Below are 24,480 nucleotides of genomic sequence, written 5' to 3' on the forward strand. Positions count from 1 at the left end.
GCCAGGAAAATGTTACTGACAGAATTATGGCGGATAAGCACCGAGTTCTACAGAAAACAGATTATCAAATCGTATGTAAAAGACATTGGGTCGGCCAAGGACGCTAAACTTCGCGAGAACAGTAGAATTTTAGAGTGCGGATTCTGAGTGAAACAGAATCAAGTTTCACGTATAACAGCTGGGTACAAACAATTCGCACGAAGGCCATCAGTTTCTGCGGCTTGTGCCTTGTTCAACTATTTCCAAATAGAGTTTTGTTCAGCCACGAACTTGTAAATGGATTGTTACCCCCCCCCCCCCCCATCCACATGAAGATTTCCATCGACCCAGCTGTTTGCTCACTCAAAGTATAATATGGCATTTGATATTTTTCAGCCAGGATTTACGATTCAATTTGATAGCAAAAGTCCTGTTTGGTTTAAGAATGCAGCAGTGCCGTAACAGTGCCCGACAGGCACAGTTTAGTTCCACTCGAACGCTCAATTGTCCAACAGAAACTTTTGCTTTATCGCGGTTCTGGCACATCAGATTTGTCGACGCAGCAGCATCCTTGCCTGGGAGACCGCGGGTGCGACGCAACCATATAAATGATGTCCGAGCGTATGCCATTCCAGAATAATCGGCCAACTTCAAAAGATAGGGGTGGGGGCATTTACAAATTGAAATTCTAACAAACTTAATGGGCTTGCTCTGGAAACATTTGGCAACATTTGCAGTGGGCCGTAATGGGATATCTTTTAATGAATATAGACGCCGACAACTTCATTAACTAAACATGTGCACGTCACTCGAACCAAGACATTGCGTAGTTTGTAGTGAAGCTAGGCAGCTTTGATGAATAACTGATGAATTTTATGTAGGTAGTCCCTCTCTACGTATAAGTGACTTGTACACACAATACTGGCACGCAAGTCACGATATGTGAAAACAGGATCGCAGTCGTGATGTCAGCATTATTATCAAGCACAGTACATTTTCATTCTGCAAGCAAACACAATAGGAAAAACATACACGCTTTTGCCGCTTTTATGATACTTCAAGTGCCGGCACGTGAACGAAATGTGCCGCAAAAAGCAATCTTAATCATGGGTGTTAACGTCCCTAAGAAATGAACGAGCTACGAGAGGCGCTATGGCTTTGGGCTGAACAATAAATTGGAGCATCTAGCCTGTAGTAAGATACAAGCAAAGCTCGGACATAGTTTGTTCCCGCATTCAGCTTACGTAAGAATGCTGCCGGCACGGCAGGTAAAAAAGCCTTAGACTTCGCCCTCTTTAGCAAAGCGGAATATCTACTGAGCACCTTCGTATGGTTAAGACAGTAGTCCCATATCTCTTATATATTTTTCCTAAAGACTTAGTATTTCATAATCATCAGAAATTTCGAGGATACCAGTTCTATGAGAAAAAGAGGTGCCAGGAAATATCTTCTATGTTTTAAAAATGAGCCAACCATGATGATTTAATGTATGGGTCATGAAAGAATCGAACAGTAGTGGTAAGTGCTTCCACTTCCTAAACAACAGTTAAAGTGTATTACTATTAAAGACGGTGGGCAGCATGGGCACATGTACGCAGCAATGAAAGCATGGAAGTGGTTCCGCATTGAACGTGCGGACTAAATGTTTCAAACGGTGCTGAAAGAACAAATGCGGCAGGAAAAAAGCAGTAAGAGCGCTCTCAAAGCACTGTAACTTCGCTTATGCTGACGCGTCGAAATCGCCCCAGAACTTGCACAGGTAGCAGCGGTCACATTAGCTACAATTTTGTTCCTATGATGCTTCTTCCTTTATATAATTCGTCTACACTGGGACAAGTAAAACTCCATGCCCTTCCACTCTGTGAAGACGGTGACCAGCGAAGCTATGTATGTGGGCCCCCTAATGGCGAACTGCACCGCCCGGAATTGCACTATCTTTGGGATCGGTCCACGCATGGGCTGTGCTTAAAGCCTGCTTCACCTCTGCCATGGCTCGGCCCTGTATTGCACACTGTTCGGGATCGGTCCACGTATGGGAAGTGCTTAAAGCCTGCTTCCCTACGCCTCGGAGCGGCCCGGTATTGCACTATTTTCGAGATCGGCCCACGTATGGGGAGTTCCTAAAGCCTGCTTCCCGTCCACCGCGGGTCGGCCCGGCAGTGCACTATTGTCACGTTGTAGTGACGGTCAAGAAAACAGTAGAAATAGCCAATGAGCCTTGGTGTACGCAGCTACTCGCACAGTCCTGAGCCAGTCCAAGACGACAAATCGAAGAGCACCCACCGCGAACTAGATTTGGAGGACATACAGGGTGACGGACGTGAATGCTTAAGGCGCTGGCAGCGGTAGCTTAAGCCGTCTGCAAGCAGCTGTGTCGCTGAGGCAGCAGCAGCCGCCGCCACATTGCGTAAACAGTGGTGGCGGGCATGGCGGCCGTCGGCGCCGCTGCCGATTCCTTGAGCGCATTCTCGTGCAAGCTCCCAATAGTGGTGGCGGGCATGGCGCCTGTCGGCGCCGCTGCCGATTCCTTGAGCGCATTCTCGTGCAAGCTCCCAATGGCACTCCAGACGAGCGGATTCCATCTTTCGAAACGGCGCGCTGCACAGAAATACCTGCCCATCGCCTCTCGTCCTCGCGCCCTGCGCGGCCTCTCATTGGTCGCCTCCTCCTCCTTCGCCGTCTCTTCTCTTATTCGGGAGAGAGCACCTTCCAAGGTCTGCCCATCCTATCGGTGGGTCGGACACTCATCCCGCCGGCGCAAACCCCATCTCTCAACTAGGAGTGTACGTGCACGTCAGAGCATAGATCATCGCTAGGCGCAGCCAATGCCCCACTGCGCGCCTCCTCACCAGAACACCTGCGCCGCGACGCGCGCTCCTAGCTGTTGCCTCCATGTATCTCGCCTAGCCTTTCCTCCTCTCCACTGCCCTTTGCATAGCTGTGTCCAGTTTTGAGCGGTCGCTGGGCACGGCTGGAACTGAAGCTTAAACAGCTCCGTTGTTAAAAAAGTCCCGTCATATAACGGTATAACAACGTGCCACATATTGAGACCAGTAAGGTGCCGTAGTGATACATGACAGTAATGAAGCAGCAGTTACCAACGTTACCCAGGCCGTAACACAAGAAATTACTTTTGAAGCAGTACTGCTCCTTAACATCACCAGTGCTGTGCCACAAGCATAAACCTCTAGCCGTACTTGTTTAGCAACATTAAAAATGCCGTACCACAAGAAACTGCCATTGAAGCCGTAGTACTTCTCAACATTGCCAATGCCGTATCACGAACGAAAATATTAATAGGCGAAGTTACCTATTGACAATTGTCAATGCCGCACTATGGCGCATATGCCGCACTGCCGCATGAAGGATCTCACCTGTGAGACATCGTGACTGTAATTACACGGTGATGAATTTGTATGGTCGCTGTGCTGTAAAGCAGCTTTGATGAATATTCATCTGCAAAGCATCTGGAATGCATATGAGATAGGCAGGCGACAAATTATATAACACGACACCTATGCAAAAACGATTCTGACAACTAACTTTAAATCACGGGTTTATTCCGCATGACCTACTAAGCCTGGCACGTAATTTCAGCCCCTACCACTATCGTAACTTGTTAAGATACACACAGCCCTCAGCAGCGACACATGATCATCTATCCAAATCTTGGCACACATGCTAGACTATTGCACACTGCAACCGAAATAGGTGCAGCCATGGTAGCATTCATGCATGAAAAGCTTGTGCGACTATATCTGTACCTGCATTCTTAATAGGCACAATCAGTGATGGACCAACTGAAAATTTTATTCTTATATATGGAAGAAATAATGTAATTATGAAAACTTATCAGCTTGAAACCGCCAAACCTCGGCAAAGGATAAGTGATACATTTTAAGGTTCCTAACAGCGCAACACAAGACAGGGACAAAAGGAAAGTAAAAACGGCAACACGACGCTGACTCTCAACAGGTGAGAGTCAGCGTCCTGCTGTCACAGTTGAGAGTCAGCATCGTGCTGTCATTTTTACCTTCACCTTTACCTTCACCTTTTACCTTCACCTTTTACCTTCACCATCCGTCACCTTTTGTCCGTGTCTTTTGTAGCGCTGTCACGAACTTTACGGTGAATCATAACCAACTGGCTCAACTTACCGTCTTGATGAAGAAATGATGCTTTAAAGGTAACACGATGCCGAAATGAAAGTGTGCATGTTGTCTTTCTGATGGAGAAGTTAAAATTAGGTATAATGAAATAAAACCCCAAGGACACTAGTAAAATAAATCTGGCTTTTGTTCATTTTCTTGAGTAATATTGTTTACAGGTAATGCTATCTGTGCAATAAGGGTAAGAGGGATTGACCACACTTATACATGTCACTGTAACTTGCAGATATAACATTTGTAAAATATACTGCCTAGTGTAACATGCTTCTTTCAGAGCATCTTCACCTACTTTTTGTGGTTATACTGTAAAATTAGCAGGGCATAACCGACAAGGCATTGCCATGGCAAGTAGTGGCGTGAAGGAAATTTCGGAGAAGTTGAAAACTGCCAATTGTAGCAAACACTTCACAGCAACTAGGTCACTCATACTCACATTTGCTCTAAGTGCTACGTTATAAAAACCAAGACCATTAAACAAGCTAAAGTCTATCTATGGCAATGCATAGCCCTAATCCGTGTTAGTTCTGTGGAATACCCACTACTTGCTTTGTTCAAATAATTTATTAATTCCTCAAACACCCCTGTGAAGGTATTACATGAGGGTTGGGTTTCTGTTCGATAAAGAAGAATTTCTCCTATAAGGGCATTGAAATCGTACATCAGTTGATCGGCGCAATCACTCCAGTCCCTGGCCGTATGAACGAAGAAAGACTTTAGGTACAGGGTGGTCCTTTAGGAAAGGGAACACGCGAGCACTTGGCCCGTGCTCTGCGGAGGCTGCTTAGAGCGCCGGCAAGTATCAGCAAGGAGAAGCACGTCTGATTGTGGCGACATCTATTGGCGGCCAGAGGAAACAGGCATGACCGATAGGGGGCAAGCACCTGCTAGAATTAGCTGGACAAAAGGGACTTCGCATGACTGTTGCGCAAGGAGCGAGGCCTTCAGCGCGTCTACTGCTGGGAAACCGCGTTCGATGCGCAATTGCACTGGAAATGTGGAAGCGCCAACATACGCCCGGTAGTTATTAGGTACTCTTGGCGTATCTGTATTAACGCGTAAGCATTCTAGGGCTACTTACCTCGGAACTTTGTCCGTCCGACAGACCATGCGCCCGTCCGTCCGTCCGCTTTTCTGTGTGTAACGCGTGACACGATGCACTGCATGCATAGGTATACATGACGTCCTAAGGAGGTGTATATGAGAATGCCTTGTGAATACGTATGACTAATTAGATTTTCGATTTTGACTGTATGTAGTGAGCACTCATACGTATAATTGTAAGTAAGGTTAATAAAAACTAATAAGATTAGTTAAGATAAAATGAGTTAAGTGTACCGGCGATTAACTAAGGGTAATTACGAATACTGAGGCTAATTACAAGCAAGAAATGTTGAATTATTAGACCAATCAAAAGTTATTATGTTTAAATCAACGGAGCCTAATGAAGAATTAACATGAGATTAGTTAGACGTAATTAGGTAATCTTAAGCATTAAAAACAGATACAGACATCTTCGTCACAACTTTTACTAAGGTTGATTAATTACCTAAACAAATGTCGTCATTATAGAAATAACTAAGCATGAATAATAAATATCAAAATAATTACGTTTACTTACCTAAGCTAATGTTTCACCTGAGTGCACTTCTGTACTAAACCGCTTCGAATCAGGTGAGGTTTATTCATGCTATGGGGGAGCGGGTAGCCAGGGCTCAGTACTGCGAAATAAGTACGCAGAAACCCTACCGAAGTTGTCAAAGTACGCATAAGCCTACCCCCAAATTTTGGTTGGATCACCCCAACATTCAACTTGGCCCACTACCAAATTTAATTTGGCCCACCTCCAAAATTCAGCTTGGCCCACTACCAAATTTAAGTTAGCCCACCTTCAAATTTCAAGTTGGCCCACCTCCCAATTTCTCCAAATTTCAAGTGGGCCCATCCCCAAATTTTAATTTGGCGCACCCCGAAATTAAAATTGGCCCACTCCCAAATTTATGCTGAGTTGGCAGATACAAGGCATTACACTTCTCGCGTGGCGGACAGATCTTGCTGCGGTACACGCCAAAGAATGCTTACGCATTAAAATACGCTGGGAGTGCCTATTAACTATCAGGCATATGTTGGTCCTTCCACGTTCCGAATGTGCTAGTGTACCGAGTGCGGTTTGTAGCCGTAGAGACTACGTTGCATGTCCCACCTGTTGCGCACCCACCTGGCGTGGGAGTCAGTCCACAGCCGCTTGCCTATCAGCCGTGTCTGCTTATTCTGTCCGCCAACAGATGGCGCTACCAGCAGATGCGCTTCCTCTTGCTGCAGGTTGCTGGCGCTCTAAGCAGCCTCCGCACAAAACCCCTTTTTACCTCGGCAGAATACAGGCCACGCGGTCGCGCGTTCCCTTTCATAAAGGATCACTCTGTACAAAGAAGTGCGTGCGGGTGGCAGATATACACGGTCATCTTATGATAGATGCGCACTGGCGCAGTGGCGACGCACGGGCGACGCACGGGCTACGCACCTGCGAAATTAGGACAGAAAGAACTTCAGTTTGAAAGAACTTAGGAAGAACTTAGTTAGGAGAGGAACTTGAAATACAAAAAAAGCATGGAAAATTTCCGCCTTATTTCTAAGTCGTGAAAGTTAACCTGTAAGGACATGCTACTGCAGTAGCAATACCCTTTATGAATAAATATAGCTGTTGGGCTTTGAACAGATTCGAGGGTCCCAGACTGGACAGGAATAGTTTATTTTCTTTCGTACTTTTGTCAAATATGCTACTAGTTTTACAGAAATTGGTGCGATTATCAAGCACAGCCGCAAGTAACCAAGATCGCAATTAAGTTTCTCGCGTATTTTAGAGTGAAAGCATTACTAGCCTAGCAACCTGGATTTCACTTCTGTCTTGATGAATAAAGACCCGCGTATACTGAAATGAACTTGAGACTCATTTTAGCATATACGCAAAACAGGGTGAATGCTAAAGCCTGCGCGCTCACACGTTCATTAAATTACTTGACATTTTCATTCGAATGCGTGCTTACTTTTTATTACTTGTTTTCTCCCACCAGAAGTCGTGGGCTCGTGTGCCTTAATTGACGCTACCTTAATGAACTGCACCCTAATTAACACCGAAGCTTGTGCGTTTGAGCGCCTAAATTAACTCTATCCTCATTAACTTTGCCCTTCTATTTTGGTATGATGAAAGGCATCGGAGCTAGTCATGGAAGAAGCCGACGACGAACGCGCGAGCAGTAGCGCGAGCGCGTGTCTGCGCCAGGCAAGCTCACATGATATTGTGTACCGCAGGCCGCACTTTCCAGACCATCAGGATTACGAGCCACTATATTGATTGATGGATATCGTTTCTTGGCGCAAGGGCCAGAAATGGCCAAAGAGCGCCATGACATTTGGTGATGAATAGCAATGAGTATCGATGAATATGGCGGTAGTGGCTGTATATTGGCCTAAAATATTCGCTTTAAATGGTGTAAAATATGTATCTATTAAAATAATATCAATGAAAAGTGAGTCCTATGGTTGTAAAAGAACGTTGAGAACAATAAGATACTAAAACATGTTAATTTATGGCAGCACCAGTGCCTCTGCAGAGCCCTTCAGTGCAAGGGCTGCGAGGCATGTGCTCTGTAAGTGATTTCATTGCAGCTACAGCCTCTAAGCAGAGGCTGTGCTACAAATAGCCTGGCCAAATGATTTCTATAGTATTAGTTTCTTCTAAGAACTTGAGCACTGATTTAAAATTAAATAGAGGGTCATTGCCTAAAAAGAAGACTGGGTGCAGAGGTATATTATGACTGTACAAGGAAGGGAAGAACTTTTTTCTCTCCATTTCTAATAATGGGCACTGAATGAGAACGTGAAGGACTGTAAGTCTACTTCCACACCTAGTGCATGTCGGAGGGTTAGTTCCAGTTAGAATATACGAGTGAGTGCTATAGGTGTGTCCAATTCTTAACCTACAGAGCAGTACTTCCTGTTGTCTCGTTGTTTTCTCAGAGATCCAGTTTCCTATTTTCGGTTTGATTAGGTGCAGTTTGTTGGATACCTGAGTGTCCCATTGCCGTTGCCAATATTTCCGTAGTTTATGCTGTAAAAATGGCTTAAGGTCTGTGTAGGGTACAGGTATATTAATGTTTGCATCACAAAAAGGTACGGATGTAGCCCTTTCGTCAGCAGCTACGTTGCCCTCTAGGCCTCTATGGCCAGGCACCCAACAAAGAACAATCATTTGGTTAGACATGTATGCTGAACATAGAAGGTTATACAGTTCATTAAGGATGGGGTTTTTGTGTTTTCGCAGACTTGATATGCAACTAACAACGCTTAATGAGTCTGTGAATATGACAGCCTTTATTATGCCTGTTTGTTTTATATGTTTCACAGCAGAGAGGATCGCGTATGCCTCCGCTGTGAAAATGCTGGTGTGTGGATTTAATGCACCGGACGTTGAAAATGAAGGTCCGAGCGCTGCATAAGCTACACCATGAGTAGACTTTGAAGCGTCTGTATAAAACTCTGCGCAGGAGTACTTCGCCTGGAGTTCGAGGAAGTGTGAATGTATATGCACCTCAGGCGCATGTTTTGTTATTGCGACGAAAGATATCACATTGGATAGACTGCCATTCCCAAGGTGGTGCAAGGTTAGTGGGAGTCATTAGGACTGTTTCTCGATGTTTAATACCAGTTTCGTGAGCCAGTTGTTCTAAGCGCACAGACAGAGGAGCTCGAACAGATGGGCGGTTGTGGTGAAGTCTTGCAGAAGACAAGTCAAGTACGGTTGAGTAACACGGATGTTCGTTATTCGATTTACATTTTAAAAAGTAGGAGAAGCTTAAATACGTTCTGCGCAGATGTAACGACCATTCGTTCGCCTCCACATACAGACTTTCCACAGGACTTGTCCTAAATGCGCCTGTTGCCAGCCGTATGCCTAGATTGTGGACTGGGTCGAGGATTCTGAGAGCACTATCCGATGCGGATTGGTACACCACGGCTCCATAGTCGAGGCGTGATCGTACAAGGCTCCTATATAGGCTAAGCAAACACCTCCTGTCACTGCCCCAGTTTGTTCGAGAAAGTAGCTTCAGCAGGTTCATTGTCTTCAGGCACTTCGCTTTGAGATATTTCAAATGTGGGATGAAATTAAGTTTTGTGTCCAAGATAATACCTAAAAATTTGTGTTCAAGGCTGACCGACAGTCGTTCTCCATTAAGGTCAATAGTCGGTCCTGGTGATATGCCTCTCTTGTTTGAGAAGAGAACACATGTGCTTTTTTGAGGATTAAATTTAAAACCATTTTCTTCTGACCACTTTGAGAGTGTGTTTAGGCCGAGCTGTAGCTGTCTCTCGCAGATGCTAAGACTGCACGATCTAAAAGCTATCTGCACATCGTCCACATAAACCGAGTAAAAGAGTGTGCGAGGTATGATGGTATGTAAGGAATTCATTTTCACAATAAAGAGTGTACATCTCAGCACTCCACCCTGCGGTACACCTGTCTCCTGTATGAATGATCGTGACTGTACATTGCCAACTCTAACACGAAACGTTCTGTCAGACAGGTAGCTTTCAATAATGGTCAGCAGGTTGCCACGTATACCCATTCCAGAAAGATCCCGAAGGATCCCAAAGCGCCACGTAGTGTCATACGCCTTTTCCATATCAAGGAATACAGATACGACAAGCTGTTTGTGGATAAAGGCTTCACGGATGTACATTTCCATGCGGACAAGCTGGTCTGTCGTCGACCTACCTTCCCTGAAACCGCATTGGTATGGGTCTAATATTTTGTTGGTTTCAAGATAGTGGAGCAAGCGTTTATTCACCATCTTTTCAAAGAGTTTGCATAGGCAGCTTGTCAACGCTATCGGTCTATAACTATTTGCCAAAGAAGGGTCCTTACCATGTTTCAAAATGGGAATTATAATGGCCTCTTTCCAAACAGAGGGAATCTGGCCGGAAGACCATATACCATTGTAAAGAAAAAGAAGGGTTTTTTGTGTTTCAGATGGCAAGTGCTTTAACATTTCATATATTATGCGGTCAGAGCCTGGGGCAGATTTGTTGCAGCCATTTAGTGCTGCTTGAAGCTCTGCTATGCCAAATGGTCTATTATATACCTCACATTTTGCAGGTTTTCGTACTAATGGCTGCCGTTCTATTCGTGCTTTATGTCTTTGAAATGTATCCGAATAGTGCGACGAACTGGATATGCGTTCAAAGTGTGCGCCTAGAAAGTTCGCCTGGTCTTCCATACTATCTCCCTGTGTATTTACTAAGGGTAGCGAGTAAGGTTCTCGACCTTTTATTCTGTGCACTCTATTCCAGACCTTCGTCTCATCCGTGTAAGAGTTAATATTTTTGCCAGCTCTCTCTTCTAGCTTGTCGGCGCGTTCTCCTTCCCTGTGATTTGACATGCTTGAAATTAACAAGGTTTTCTGCAGTCGGAGAATCGCGGAGCAGCCCCCATGCTTTGTTCTGCTTTTTACGCGCGTTACGACATTCCTCGTTCCACCATGGAACACGGCGCTTGTTAGGTGACCCCTTTGTTTCTGGGATACATTTGGTCGCGGCATCAATCAGAAAAAAGGTGAAGTATTCAACCGCAGCTTCCAGGCTTAGAGCAGAAACGTCAGCCCACGATATGAGTGTAATTTTTCGGAACTGTTCCCAGTCGGCTGAATCAGTTTTCCACCGAGGAAACTGTGGGGGACATTCATTCGTCTTCGGTGTAGACAGAACTATCGGGAAATGGTCGCTCCCGTATGGATTTCTAATAACGTTCCATTTAAGATCAGGTAAAAGGGTGGGAGATGCAATACTGAGGTCTATAGAGGAATAGGTCTTATGTGCAGTATTATAATATGTAGGTGCCTTACTATTCAAAAGGCATGCACCAGATGAAAAGAGAAACTGTTCAATCAGTCGACCTCGCACATCGCAATGAGAGTCACCCCATAGGTTGCTGTGTGCATTAAAATCTCCTAGAACCAAATAGGGTTGGGGTAATTGATCTATTAATGCATGGAATTCATGTTTATGGAGATGATAGTGCGGGGGTATATACAGAGAGCAGATGGTAATAAGTTTGTTTAGAAGTATGGCTCGAACGGCCACTGCCTCTAGGGGCGTTTGTAGTTGTAGATGTTGACACGCTATACTTTTATCGAGTATGATGGCTACGCCGCCAGATGATGCGATGGCATCATCACGATCTTTACGAAAAACAACATAATGACGAAGAAAGTTAGTGTGTTTAGATTTAAGATGGGTTTCCTGTACACACAGCACTTTTGGGGTGAGTTCGTAAAGAAGTTCTTGAACATCATCAAGGTTTCTGAGGAGACCTCTGACGTTCCACTGCATAATTAGCGTGTCCATAACGAAGTTAATTTGGTGCTGTGTGTACGGAAATAGAAGTTATGCCTTAGATTACAGAGCTCTTTCGAGGCCCTGTAATCGGAGTTTTGCCCTTTTTGAAGCGTTCGAGGGAGCCCCGCCGCTCCTTAGGCGTTTGGTGCGCCTTCAGGACAGGTGCAGTGTCCATTGCCTCTAGCGAGGCGCCGAACACGTGCTCTTGAGAGCGAGAAGATTTCCGAGTGAGTCCTGCCTCGGAAGGCAAGACCCTTGCGCCCACCAGCCCGGAGGTCGATGGGGCTCCCTGAGGGATTTGGCTGCGCCGGCTGTTGCCAGCGCTGGAAGGGGCCGGGGATGTTGGGGCAGCCTCGGCTTCGCCCACCTTCGGGCTCGATGGTCCCTTCTGCTGGGTTGACAGAGCAGCGCTAGCTGCAACCGTCGCGGGGGCAGATGGCGTAACTGCCGACTCACTGCTTGTGGGTCGAACAGCCGCCGGAGGCCGTTGTGACGCTGCCCCCTGACGCGCCACTTCGGCAAAGGTGGTCTTAGGAAGGTACGCAACCCGCCTACGTGCCTCTTTGTATGATATGTTTTCCTTTACTTTGATTGCGACTATTTCTTTTTCTTTCTTCCAAGACGGGCATGACCGCGAGTATGCGGCATGCTCGCCATCACAGTTCACGCAGTGTGGAGCGTTTTCGCATGTTTCAGAGGCATGGTCACGGGAACTACATTTTGCACATGTCGGCCGGCCTCGGCAGTTCTGGGAACTGTGGCCGAAACGCTGGCATTTGAAGCATCGGAGGGGATTCGGAACATACGGCCTGACTCGTAGCTTTACATAGCCGGCCTCGAGTGTCTCAGGCAGAATGCTTGAGGAGAAAGTCAGTACAAGATGTTTGGTTTTGATTTCCTTCCCGTCACGCCTTAGCATGATTCTTTTGACATTGATCACGCTTTGCTCACTCCAGCCTTCAAGCAGTTCTACTTCTGTTAACTCCATCAAATCGTCGTCAGAAACAACACCGCGACTGGTGTTCATAGTTCGGTGTGGCGTTATAGTTACTGGGATTTCCCCAAATGACTGAACTTTAGGAAGGTTTTCAAGCTGTTTTGGATCGCGGAGTTCCAGAAGGAGATCACCGCTAGCCATTTTCGTTGCTTTATAGCCTGCACCAAGAGTTTCACTGAGGTTCTTAGAAACTAGGAAAGGAGAAATCATTCTCATGGTCTTTTCAGGTTTGTTTGAATGAACTACATGGAATCTGGGGAAGTTTGGCAGTTTGTTTCCAAGAAATTGGAAAATATCTTCGGTGCGCCCTCGTTTCTGAGGGCGATCAGGTAGTCGGGGAAAAGAAGTGGCCATTAGTAGAATGGTGTTTTCGGCAGGGATGGCCGCCACCCACCATGGAGCCCAACCCGGGGACGACACAGGACGGAAAATATTCAGTTCTGCGCACGCCAGCGGTACAACCCCGCTATAACCGAATACATATACCCAAGACTGGATATAATGCACAAGGTTAACCCTTGCTGCCTACGAAGCCGGAAGTAACACGAAAATAAAGAGAGGACAGGAAAGATAGAAAGTGAGAGAAAGACGAAGATTGGAGGGAGAAAGAGACAGGAAAAGGCAACTACCGATTTCCCCCGGGTGGGTCAGTCCGGGGGTGCCGTCTATGTGAAGCCGAGGCCGAAGAGGTGTGTTGCCTCCGCCGGGGGGCCTTAAAGGTCCAAACACCCGGCATCGGCTCAACCCCCAGGATCCCCTTTTCCCCAGACACGGCTAAGCCGCGCACGGCCACACGCGGGAGGGTCCAACCCTCGTGTGCTCGGGTACGTGGTGTCGCAACACACCAAACGCCTGCTGACGCAGACGCCCCTGCGGGGCGAGCCACTATATGCTTTCGCCTTCATAATGTGTGACCGATGGTGGACTCGAACCTCGGTCGTCGAGAACAGTAGCCTAGTGTCATTAGGCCACGATCCCATGCATACTTCTCTCAATCCAAAGCCAGCCAGCTCTTTAGAACGCTCGGTGTTTTCAGTCTATGGCGCTTCCTCGTCTTCTTTGTGACACCCTAAATACAGTTGCACCCTTTGGGGTGTATACGTGCCACACAATAATCGTCATATGTCTTGTTGCGTTTTCTTTCTTGAAAATGCCGCGCTCGCTACTTTCCTGTAGAGAGTGCTATGTCATGCTGATAACGCGCATGTCGTTCGTGACTTGGAAGTACCGGGCTAGCAGCGTTAACAAACCTAAATGCGGACAAGAGAGATGACGATTATTGTTGTGTGACAAGATACGACCCAAGAGTGTAATCTTTTTCAAGAGCGTGTGTGAAAAAAAAAATCCAATATCAACCTAAACATGACCAACATAACAACTTACCTGATCCGCGCTGGCTGGCCCGGGGCTACGAGCGGTGCTTTTGTCGAGTTAGCGCAACTTTACCAGCGCCTCGTTTGCCGCCAGCATAGGAAACAATGTGCGGTGCCCAAACTAAAGATAATCGCGCTCTGATAACCGCAGATAACTTGCGAATTTCTTTCCAGTGTTAGTCGGACGCGCCCTGAGCAGAGACGCGTCATCTAACGCTGGTGCGCCAGAGTGGCATGTCTGGCCGTGCTTTCGCGCGTTATGAGCAGTTGTGAGGCATACACAGAAGACACGAACACGCTGTAAAGGACGATACAAACTCTTGCAACGACACACCATGTAAATCAGTACCGCGCAGGCACATAAACTACACGTATCGGCTCTGTGAGCGGCTAGACGAAGTGACAAGCAAGCGGCGGCCAACGATTCGGCGGCTAATTCCCAGGGGCTATAGAGCTAGCCACGCCATTCAGTTGAATGCCCAGAAAGAATGGCGATGGCTGAACGTCACAAAAGCGCTCGCATGAGGTCTAGAATGTTAACCTATAGCAAGGAAGTGTGCCATACAGAAAGGTAGGCGCAATGGCATGCGGTGCATCAGTTATATGTAGATGAACAGCTTTCTGACACAGCAAAGAATTCAAGTTCCTTCAAACTTACCGTGCAATCCTTTGACAGGAGCCAGAGAATTGGCAACGCAGCTGCCTTGGACCATGCAGCAGTGAAAAATGCTGAAAGCTGGCACGAAGCCGGCGCTGCCGGAACATCTGACACCGCCACAGAAACCAGGCCTGCGTGCGCCTGGCCGTGTTCTTCCGCACTGTGGTGTCGTCGCGCAAGTTCCGAGCAAGAAGTTAGTTCGGTGAAAGTAATAATGGTGCATTATCAAAACTGGCATAGGATGGGCTTCCTGGCAATCGCAAACAACAGTGCTCACATCATCAGACACTGTAAACATAGCTACTTTGATACCCGAATATATGATTTCAGTGTGAAACGGCCTCGGACGCGCAGAATCCCGTTACACTACGCGGCAGTTACGGCGCTCGTGCGGCTGCGGTCTCGTAGGATGTTCTTGGAAATTTACTTTTTTAACGGTGTAGCTGGGGGATTTATATCCATAGTATCGGGGTACAACTTTGTGCGCTTCAATGGTGAATAACCAAAGGAACGGACGACGAAAAGAATATTTAGTTGTTAATAAAATGCTTACAGAAAAGTCTTACCACAGTTACTAAGTACGACCAGAGTACTAGTTGTACAGTTAGTAACGTAGCAACAACAACAACAAAAAAAACGGCATAAATAACGGCACAGCATTCAGCGAGTGCCTTCTCTTAATCGTTTTTTTAAACGATCACTCAAATTATTGCGAGTCAAGTCAGACCATTGCTGCACTGGCTCCTTTTTAATGACATGAAGTTTACGTAATACGGCGTAGATATCAGGCTCAATATGTGTGAAATGTTATCGAACGACGGCTGACATCAGCAGTATTTTACGTACATGGAAGTTTATAGTAAGATGGAAACCGATTGATATGAACGTCACTCCAAAACACTTAAAACATATAGACTGTCTCTTGCCTGTACTTTAGTGTTCCGAATATATTATCACTTTTAGAAAGGATATTCAACGTCAGAACTTAATGCACTTGTCGAACGAGTAATTGTGGTAGCTTCTACAGAGCGCAAGAATATCACGGCACGGAGACTCTCTGGCTAACTTTTGATGTACAGTATGATAGAGTTTCATCCGCGGTTAAAAGAAAAACCTATATTTTCCGCGTTCACTCAGGTACGATTCTAGCTGCTAATGATGGCTGAAACTTTGGTAATAGTGAGTAGAAAGACCCTGGTGCCACCAATCCCACGTTATGTGCAGGAAAGTTGGACGGTGGTACATAGACAGATACGTAACTGCTCATGTACTAAACTTATTTGTTCTCTTTAGCAGTTGACGGCCATTACATAGTGCGAAGCCGAGTAAATCTGGTTATGATTTGTTAGTCGAACGCAGATGGGGCAATCATGCTAGAGTAATTATAGGCAGTGTACCGGTATTCCTGAAATGAATAATCAGTTTATTCGACGAGTACCAACCTATGGGGTCCAAAACACCGAAGATAGCACTAAAAATTGAGAAACAAGGGAATGGGCAACAAGTGATGGCACATAATATGATAGGTGTGACTTCAAAGTATGAGGAAGGGTAGTTGGACGGCTCCTGTAATTCACAGAGCACGTAACCAGTGGCTTATTATAATTAAGTAATTGATTCCAAGGGAGAGGAAATGCAGTAGAGAGGAAATGAGTAACTATGTTTTGTGCTGAGATGAGGAAATTCATAAGCAAGCGCAGGGTGGAGTGTTTCAACGCAAACGCAAGGTGAGTATTAATGATGCCATCGCAGAACTAATTATTAGTTTGACATTAGCTGAAAAAATTATTAGAATTTAAATTGGTATAAGATGGTATTTACCTGGCCACTTCCACTATGATTGCCGGCTACGTGAGATACATGCAAGAAAGGACCTTTAATCTTTTTATTAGCAAGGCGTAGGAAACCGTTTCGGGCTTGGTTATGAGAATCATTACCGCCAGCGAGCTGATACTCTGAAATTTTATTTTTTGTTATTTGTACAAAATATTTCAGGATAATTCACTGTATTTTTGTATGTTCTAAACTCTGCAATTCAAGCTTTCAGGTTCCATTAACAAGAAGGGCGAAAGCGTGAAAAAAGCGATAAGTAGATATGTCAGCGAATTTAATGTGCCTTCCATCTCCTTCGAACCATACTAGATGACAGTTGTCGCATTGGAAGTTGAAAAAGTGTAAGTACCCTAAATTGTTCCGAGCACCTCCACCATATTCCCCATCTCGCTTATTGCGGATGACTTATTAATACATCAGCATCATGGGTGAGAGGTCGGGCACATGTTGCGGATACTTGTCTGTATTTTAGACCTTGCTTGGAGACTTTTGCACATCCCCTATAGATGGCTGAATGCACACATTGGATAATTATTTCAGCAGCGAGGCATCAAAAAATTTCCCGCTGACTGCCCATCCTTTGAATATGAAAGGCATGACCTCGTACAGCTCTCACTCGGCTAGATAGAACGCCGTTCACCTTGAACAAGATCTTGGGACCATGGCCTCGCATATCGCAGCTACAAAAGGCCACAAAAGCGCTGCTGCGATATTTGATGGCTACCGGATTGAGTCAGCGTCTGTGATCCGGACTGAGTCACCGAATGATATCCCCAGTGGACTTTCTCTTCTTCTTTTAATCTTTCCGTTTCCCTTTCCCTTTCCCCAGTGTAGGGTAGCCAACCGGGCTCAGTCCAGGGTAACGTCCCTACGTTTCATTTATCATTTGCTCTCTCTCTCCTGGTAGACTGGATGGAAACAACGCTGACACTAGAACACTAGAAATTATTATCTGTCTTAGCTATAAGTTGTTGGATTGGACAGAGAAAATATCAACATGCTCCAACACGTGCGATCAGCATACTATAAAACGTCAAGAAGCATGGCTTCGGCTGCTTGCGTCTTAAAACAATAAAGTGTTTATACAGTCCTGGAGCATTACTGATGTAGGCGGTAAGTATTGACGGCTTTGAACGGTCCAAAGCATTTAGCGAAGCAGCACGTAGAACTTGACGCGAATTTGAATCCAGGCCTTATTACTGATAAAACATGCATAATTCCATGCATTTCGGACATTATGAAATGAAGGGAAGGCCGCTAATTTTTGTTCCAAGCGAGCATACGGCGGAGCTGTTCTCTCTCGGAGAACGTAGTCTACAGTTGCAAAACACATCAAAAATAATCATTAGCAGTTTGGATGTAACAAAACCACACGAAATAAATGAAATAAAAAATAAATATTTCTTATAGAACAATAGAATATTTGTATATCCCACTTGCAATGTAATCAAAATTACTCAGGAAGCAAGGAAAATTACAGTGAACGAGTGCGTGACTGTAATTCTCCAAACAGAGACGCATGTAAGGATTTGTTTGTCTGGGTTTCCCTTGAGATTACACATTTCATCATCTACATCCATACCGCCTTTCAATCTAATGGCAAAGTTGTCGCAAGTTTGACATTTCTGGGAACTCCTTTCCGTAATCAACCTTAGTAATCACTAGGTTTTTTTTTCCGGACCGAAGAACAAGACAATAAGTTTCGAGCTCGAAAGTGAGTGATGGCGTTGCACATGTGGGAAGCCGGTTGAAGTTTTGTCGAAGTGGGTAGGGATTTCAGGTTTCGAAACATTTCCAGCCCTTTCTGAGAACATCTATTCATTCGCGGAATGTCTGCCTCTTCTGCGGCCAGAAATTACGGCTCAGTTTCTTTCTAATGGCCACCCAAGGCTCCTAATACCCAGATGACTCGCACATGTTCGATTGCTTTAGCATGAGCAATGCAATGCATGTTACGTTATCAAATTACCGCTTCGGAAACAATGGCCATGGATGGAGTGATAATGAGTCCGGCTTTGCCTTCAAAAATGAACAATACGAAATTTTCCACTACAGAATAGTAGCCATTTAATATACATTACCGCGGCGTCTAGAACTTGAAGGTGTAAACCAGTCGGTTTCTATCAAGACGACCCACACCTTTTGCGTCACTAAAGCCTCATGTTACTCGCGTTTCCCGGTCAGACCATAGAGGTCATAAGGGCGCTTTTTGAAGGATTAGCGAGCCCACGCCATCGCTTGTTTCTTATGTTATGCATGGCTTGCTGATGAGGCGTGAACGTTCAGAAAGAGAAGCTAAATGCAAAGGGCTTACATTACATAATGGTACGGTGCTGCGCTGACGTCATCACCAAAATTTATTGCAGAAGGTTCTTCGAGCAGACATCACCATATTCTGAAGAACTTCCTGCCCGTTGTAAATAATAGATGCCACCACGAAACCACCCTCGTTCTGGAAAAACAGGTCTTCTGCGTACAGCACGTATGGCGAGTTTCACGGGCCGAATTATCGCGGACATCCTGCAGTCTTGTGCCACGAGGCAGAAGCTATCCACGTCATACCATCCGCAAACAAACGGCCTCACCGAGCGTCTCAGTCGCACTCTCGCAGACATACTCGCGAAATACGTCTCTTCACACCACACTGACTGGGACCTCGCTCTACCGTTTGTCACATGTACTTATAATTCCTCGCCCCACGACACAGCCGGTTATTCCCAATTTTCCCTTCTATTCGGCCGAGAACCAGCACTGCCACTCGACATAACCCTCCCTGTTCCCGCGGCGCCGACCAGTGAATATGCACTTGACGCCATCGCCCGCTGTGCTCGCGCAAGGTAAATTGCCCGTGACCACCTTCTGAAATCCCAAGAGAGTCAAAAGCGTTTGTATGACCGGCGACACCGAGACTTGCACTTCCCACCTGGTTCTTTGTTGCTTCTATGGTCTCCGTCGCGTCAGGTCGGCCTGTCAGGAAAACTGCTGTCTTGTTATACAGGCCCACACCAAGTACGTCGTGCCGTGACTCCCGTCACCTACGATATCGCCTCTGACGCCCCATCGGCTTCCCAGTCCAGTGATATCGTGCACGCTACACAACTGAGGCAGTATCACCCTCCCAGTGATGACATTTAGACGCTCTGGGACGTCGCTTCTACCGCCGAGGGATTATGCTACACCCGTGTGGTATTTGATTGTTTGAACGAGGCGCGTGGACGCCATCACTCGACCGAGGAGGAGGAAGAACGAACTGGGCTCGCGCCGGGAATCTGGCCGGTCAGCGCTGCAACCACTGTTGTAAATATAACCTGTAAATAGTTGCTCGTCTTACTGATTCATCCTTCGCGTAACAATAGGATTATGAAGCACACAATAGTAATTCTGACCACGTGGAGTTCCTTAACGAGCAGATAAATCTGAGTACCACGAGCGTTTTTGCATTTCGCCCCTCGTCGAAATGTGGCCCTCATGACCCCGATCCAACCCGCGATCTCGAGCTCAGCAGCACAACGCCACAGCCACAAAGATACAGCGACGGCATGGCAATGACGGGCTTCATAAGACGAATTGCGTGCGCTAGAAATATGAACATTAGGAATTTATATAAAGCCAGGAGACGGCAGGTTACTGCACGGGTACAGTTGTGTTATGCACACGGAAATGCCATATTTAGAAAACAAAATCTTGATGCGCCGTTCAGATTATTTTATTTTATAGCGCACCTGTTAAGCGCTACTTTCCCCAGGATCGTGTCCATGTTTTAACACGAAACTATCGTCATCAGGACTGGCTCCAGCGTCGTCGTCTTCCACAGCTGGCTCGTTGGCGCCCCTCGGCATTAACACGCGAACGCGCTCGTGCCAGTGCTTCCTCTCTCGTCCTCGTCAATAATTAATTAATTATTTGAGAAACCTAAAGGTGTAACCAATTGTACAGCGAAGCTGTTAAAGACTAGTTCCCCACGATCATGTCCTTGTGTAGACACAAATCTCCGCATACGTGCGCCGATCCCGAAGATTGTGCAATCCTGGGCCGACCCGTGGTGGAGGTGCAGAGTGCCATTAAGGAGCGCACATACACAGTTTCGCTCGTCATCCTTCTTCACACAGTGGAAGGGCACTGAGTTTCGCTCGTCATCCTTCTTCACACAGTGGAAGGCCACTGGGCACTGAGACAAGGTCCCCTTGGGAAAATCCAGATACGTATGAGTGCGCCTTTGAATTTGTGACGGCTCTGTTCGTTATTTTTGTCGTGTTTGATCTTGTTTTGTTGCGTGTGTGCTGGACTCGGTGGACAAATATGTGGCCACAAAAACAGCGCTATAGTCTTCAGGAATTCTAGAGAAGTAGTTACACTGAGCCCACTGCCCTTCACAAAAAGAGGCGCTCGTATGACGGTTTTTTTTTTTGTCTCCTGGCAATAAATATTAAGCGTGAGAACAAACGCTACCAGGTAGGTGTTCCAGCTAGTGCGAATACTGCTGACATAAGAAGCTGGTGCATCGGTTGGTCTCTAGTTTATGCACTACACAAAGCCGCTTCTTAAACACGGTGCTGACGGTGGCGGACCTTTTTAAACATGTAGCATGCTTAGTTGACATTTTCGAGCAAAGTATATTGAATTTAGAAATTTATCCAGTATAGAATGTCGACTACGCAGTAGCGTCTATGCAGCGTTCGTTGAATGGTGCTTAGAGTGTCAAATATTTCACCACGGCTAGACTCGCGACTGAATGTACGCTTTGCTGGCTTGGCGGTACAACTCACTCGTTTGGCTTGGCCAGGTGCGATGAAAGATTGTGTGTCTCGTTTGGTGCAAGAAAACACAAAGCAGGCATGAATTAGGTGAGCACCGACAAGTGTTTTTTTTTTACGTACCGGCCTAAACGTAAGATATTTTTTACGTCTTCCGTGCCACTAACCGTATCAGTTGCTAGCGCTTATATTTATTGCTTCTAGTGTGCGTTCTTGCAAGAATATACTTATTGTCGCATTTCTAGATTTCTCAACTGTCATCGCAGCTTGGAACATATACGTCCGCTTTTCCCGAGCTTGCTCACTGCACCTAGGGAGGCAATATCTGTCACGTCGAGTTGAACTTTTAGCAACTGTGTAAGATCACATGCACATTCTGTGGCGCGCGCCCATGTAGACTTCATTTACGAACCTTACATCTGGGTTCTCTTGGCACCCTTTCTCGCCACCTATTTTGGAGCCTAATGATTGGGAGTTACACAAGCAAATACTTCGGACGTTAGCCTCCCGATGCAGGAAAGGCTAAGGGTGTTGTGTTTCTGGCACAGACTCTCATTTGCTCAGATCGACGTCATGATGGAAACTCGAACCGTAAGCCATTAAACTGACTCCATTAGGTTACCGCTCCCGGACTGAAAGTGCAACACGCACATCGAACCTTCATTTATACTGTGATAGCGCTTTTTAGTGGCGCACAGAGCCTCATGTTTCAAATAAAGTGCCACGAACATTGATACACGTAGATTTATTTTTGCTTGAAAGATGGGTAAGCTGAGCGCTGGTGATGCAAGGTGAACGTACCTTAGTAACAGGTTTGATTCATCAAAATTAAGCTAATTGTTTACGCAAGCAATAATATACACATGGCTATGCTGTTACTTGAACCCTAAGAAACCCTGAAAAATTAGGGTATCTACCGCAATTTTTTATACATATTGCGCTTGCCCCATCGCTCTGTTTACAGTGACATTTTGTTAAATTGAACCTATACGATGCGATAGCGTACTGGCGTTTCCTAATGCAAACATCAACTTCGGGGTTGTTCTCGTAAGCTTGCCTTGGCAATACGACCGAGAAACTCTAAAGATAGTCCTGAAACGCGGTGATATAACACAGCAGGCCATTTTGAAAAGTCACACCTGTACGACGACGGAAATATTCTAAGTCACTGAGCCAATCACTGTTTCGGTTAAGCCTGGAGCCGACGACATCATGTGCAGGAGACACAGAAAAAAATTGGGAAGGTATTTCTCAAGTCAGTCAAGAGAACATTCTAAAAAAGAATAAGCAGAAACCATTGCTTGATTATTATCTCTGCCATGGGGACCATTTCGGAAAGGCAGAGGACGCAAATTTGTGCAAGGAGCAGTGACGATGGTACGACGACGACTGCAAGGTGACCTTGAAAGGACGACGCTGGAGTGAGGACGATTCCGTGACGACGGATACGTGACGACCTTGGCCTGACAATGTTGTACCACGATCGCGCGACAAGCCAAGCATACAAGCATGAGGTGATGACGTTGGAGTGATGACGGCAGTATGACGACGATGGTGGGACGATGACGGCTTGACGACCACGTGACACCGATGCTACAGGGATGCCAACTATGTGAAAATGATTAAAATGGAACGATGTCTATGGCATGATGACAAGGATTTGACGATGACTGTATAACAACGCCGACGTGTCGTCGATGGCATAATGACAAAGGAACGACGAAAGTGGAATAGCGACGACAGCGTGACGACTAAGGTATGACGACCATGGTTTGGGGACCCCGAAATCGTTACGACAAAAGAACGACGATGGAAGGACTGCACCATCTTGACAGCGACTTTTTGATGACGACGCGATGTCGAGCCTTGTATAACAACGATGGAATAATGACAACGAAACACGAAGATGGCTCAATGACCACCACAGAGTAAAAACGGCGTAAAGAGTACAGTGACAACGACAGAATGGCGAGAATGTCACAAAGGCAATGCAATGACAGCGGCGAAATGAGGATGACATCATGACAAGGACGCATACCTGCCAAAACTGTCAGACCTAAAATTTGTAAAAATCCCGCGAAACGGGAAAGGGAGCATGGTAATAAGAACACTGCCTGATTACACACGTTCCGTGGCCATACGTGCGTACTTTACTACAGTTACTACGCTTCACTACTAATAGCTACTACTAGAGTTTACTACTACTTCAGACGCTGCATGCAAACAGCCGCAAACATGAAAGAGCATGACTAACCAGACACATTGTCTTCAGATCACACTGAGGTTTTGAGGGATTTTGCTGATAACACTATCGCGTGCTTCGAGAAGTATGCTGTATAAACTTGCTGAAAGCAACTGTACGGTGTCTTGCAGTGCCGAAACAGGCACCATATTATTCCTTTTTTTCGCATGCATGTTTTTTTAATCTTTCATCACCGTATTCAGCAATAAATACTTTTAAAGCTTCTTTTGCAAACAGAATTTAGTTTAGAACGAGCCGAAATTCGTAAACATTACGAAAATTTTGGGAGTCTTGGCAGGTATGAGGACGGCATGTTGCTTTTGGAGCTCAGATCTGAGCTCGCGTACGTCACCTGCCTCCGTGGGCTGCCTCGATTCGCACTATATCCTATATTCTTTTGCACTATGTCCGCGACTTTTCGAGCAACACGATCTCCGAGATCGGCCCATATCTCGGAGATTGGCGGAAATATACAAATTAGGAAATTTGCAGGGGCAAGTTGGAATCATCTAGCGCAAGACAGGGGAAATTGAAGATCGCAGGAAGAGGCTTTCGTGTGTCAGTGTACTTAAAAATAGGCCGATGAAAATGACGTTGACTAAATGACTAAATGGCTTCTAGATTTCGCCTGGATCTATACACAGTAGCAATCTTTATTGATATTGTTTGCGTCTAGCAGGGATATATCCAGTAATGAAAAGTACACCACAGGCAGGAGCGTCAAAGCGAGAAAGTTATTAAGTATGCGTGAGTGATGATGAGCGGAAGCGAAAAAGGGAAGGAATCGGCGTGCAAGTTAGGCACCCGCACACTTTGCGGTTCTTCCCTAACTAGGTCAATACAGGCCCTACAGTTTCGTTACGAAAAGGGGGTGATGGATGGCATCCTGGTAAACACTTTCTTTACTTCATTTTCTGCTCTTCCTAGCAGTTTTAGTGACAGATGCGAAGGAAAAGGAATCCAGGATAACATGTTGGTTATGTGTGGAGTACGCAGTGCTTCGATATATCAGAAAACCGAAGTTGGCTTTGGAGGGGTGAAGCAGATTGAATTAATGCTTACCCTTTTTAATGATTAGATGCTGGC

General features: G+C 45.9%; 1 protein-coding gene across 4 annotated transcripts in view; it reads right to left on the minus strand.

Annotated features, from left to right (window-relative positions):
* The window catches only part of LOC129387234 (uncharacterized), a 45,470-nt gene extending 30,756 nt beyond the window's left edge, over positions 1 to 14,714 (minus strand). For 2 of the 4 annotated variants that reach the window (XM_055076029.2, XM_055076027.2), the window contains exons 1-2: positions 14,566 to 14,714; positions 3,354 to 3,446 (exon numbers count right to left, since the gene is read on the minus strand). In XM_055076029.2, the coding sequence (XP_054932004.1) occupies positions 3,354 to 3,446; positions 14,566 to 14,672 (200 nt within the window). In that variant the 5' untranslated portion in view covers positions 14,673 to 14,714. The remainder of the gene's footprint in view (positions 1 to 3,353; positions 3,447 to 14,565) is intronic. The other 2 variants (XM_072286288.1, XM_055076032.2) reach the window with 1 other exon arrangement.
* Between the last annotated feature and the right edge of the window lie 9,766 nt (positions 14,715 to 24,480).

The sequence above is a fragment of the Dermacentor andersoni genome, chromosome 2 (genome assembly GCF_023375885.2).
Source record: "Dermacentor andersoni chromosome 2, qqDerAnde1_hic_scaffold, whole genome shotgun sequence".
Lineage (NCBI taxonomy): Eukaryota > Metazoa > Arthropoda > Arachnida > Ixodida > Ixodidae > Dermacentor > Dermacentor andersoni.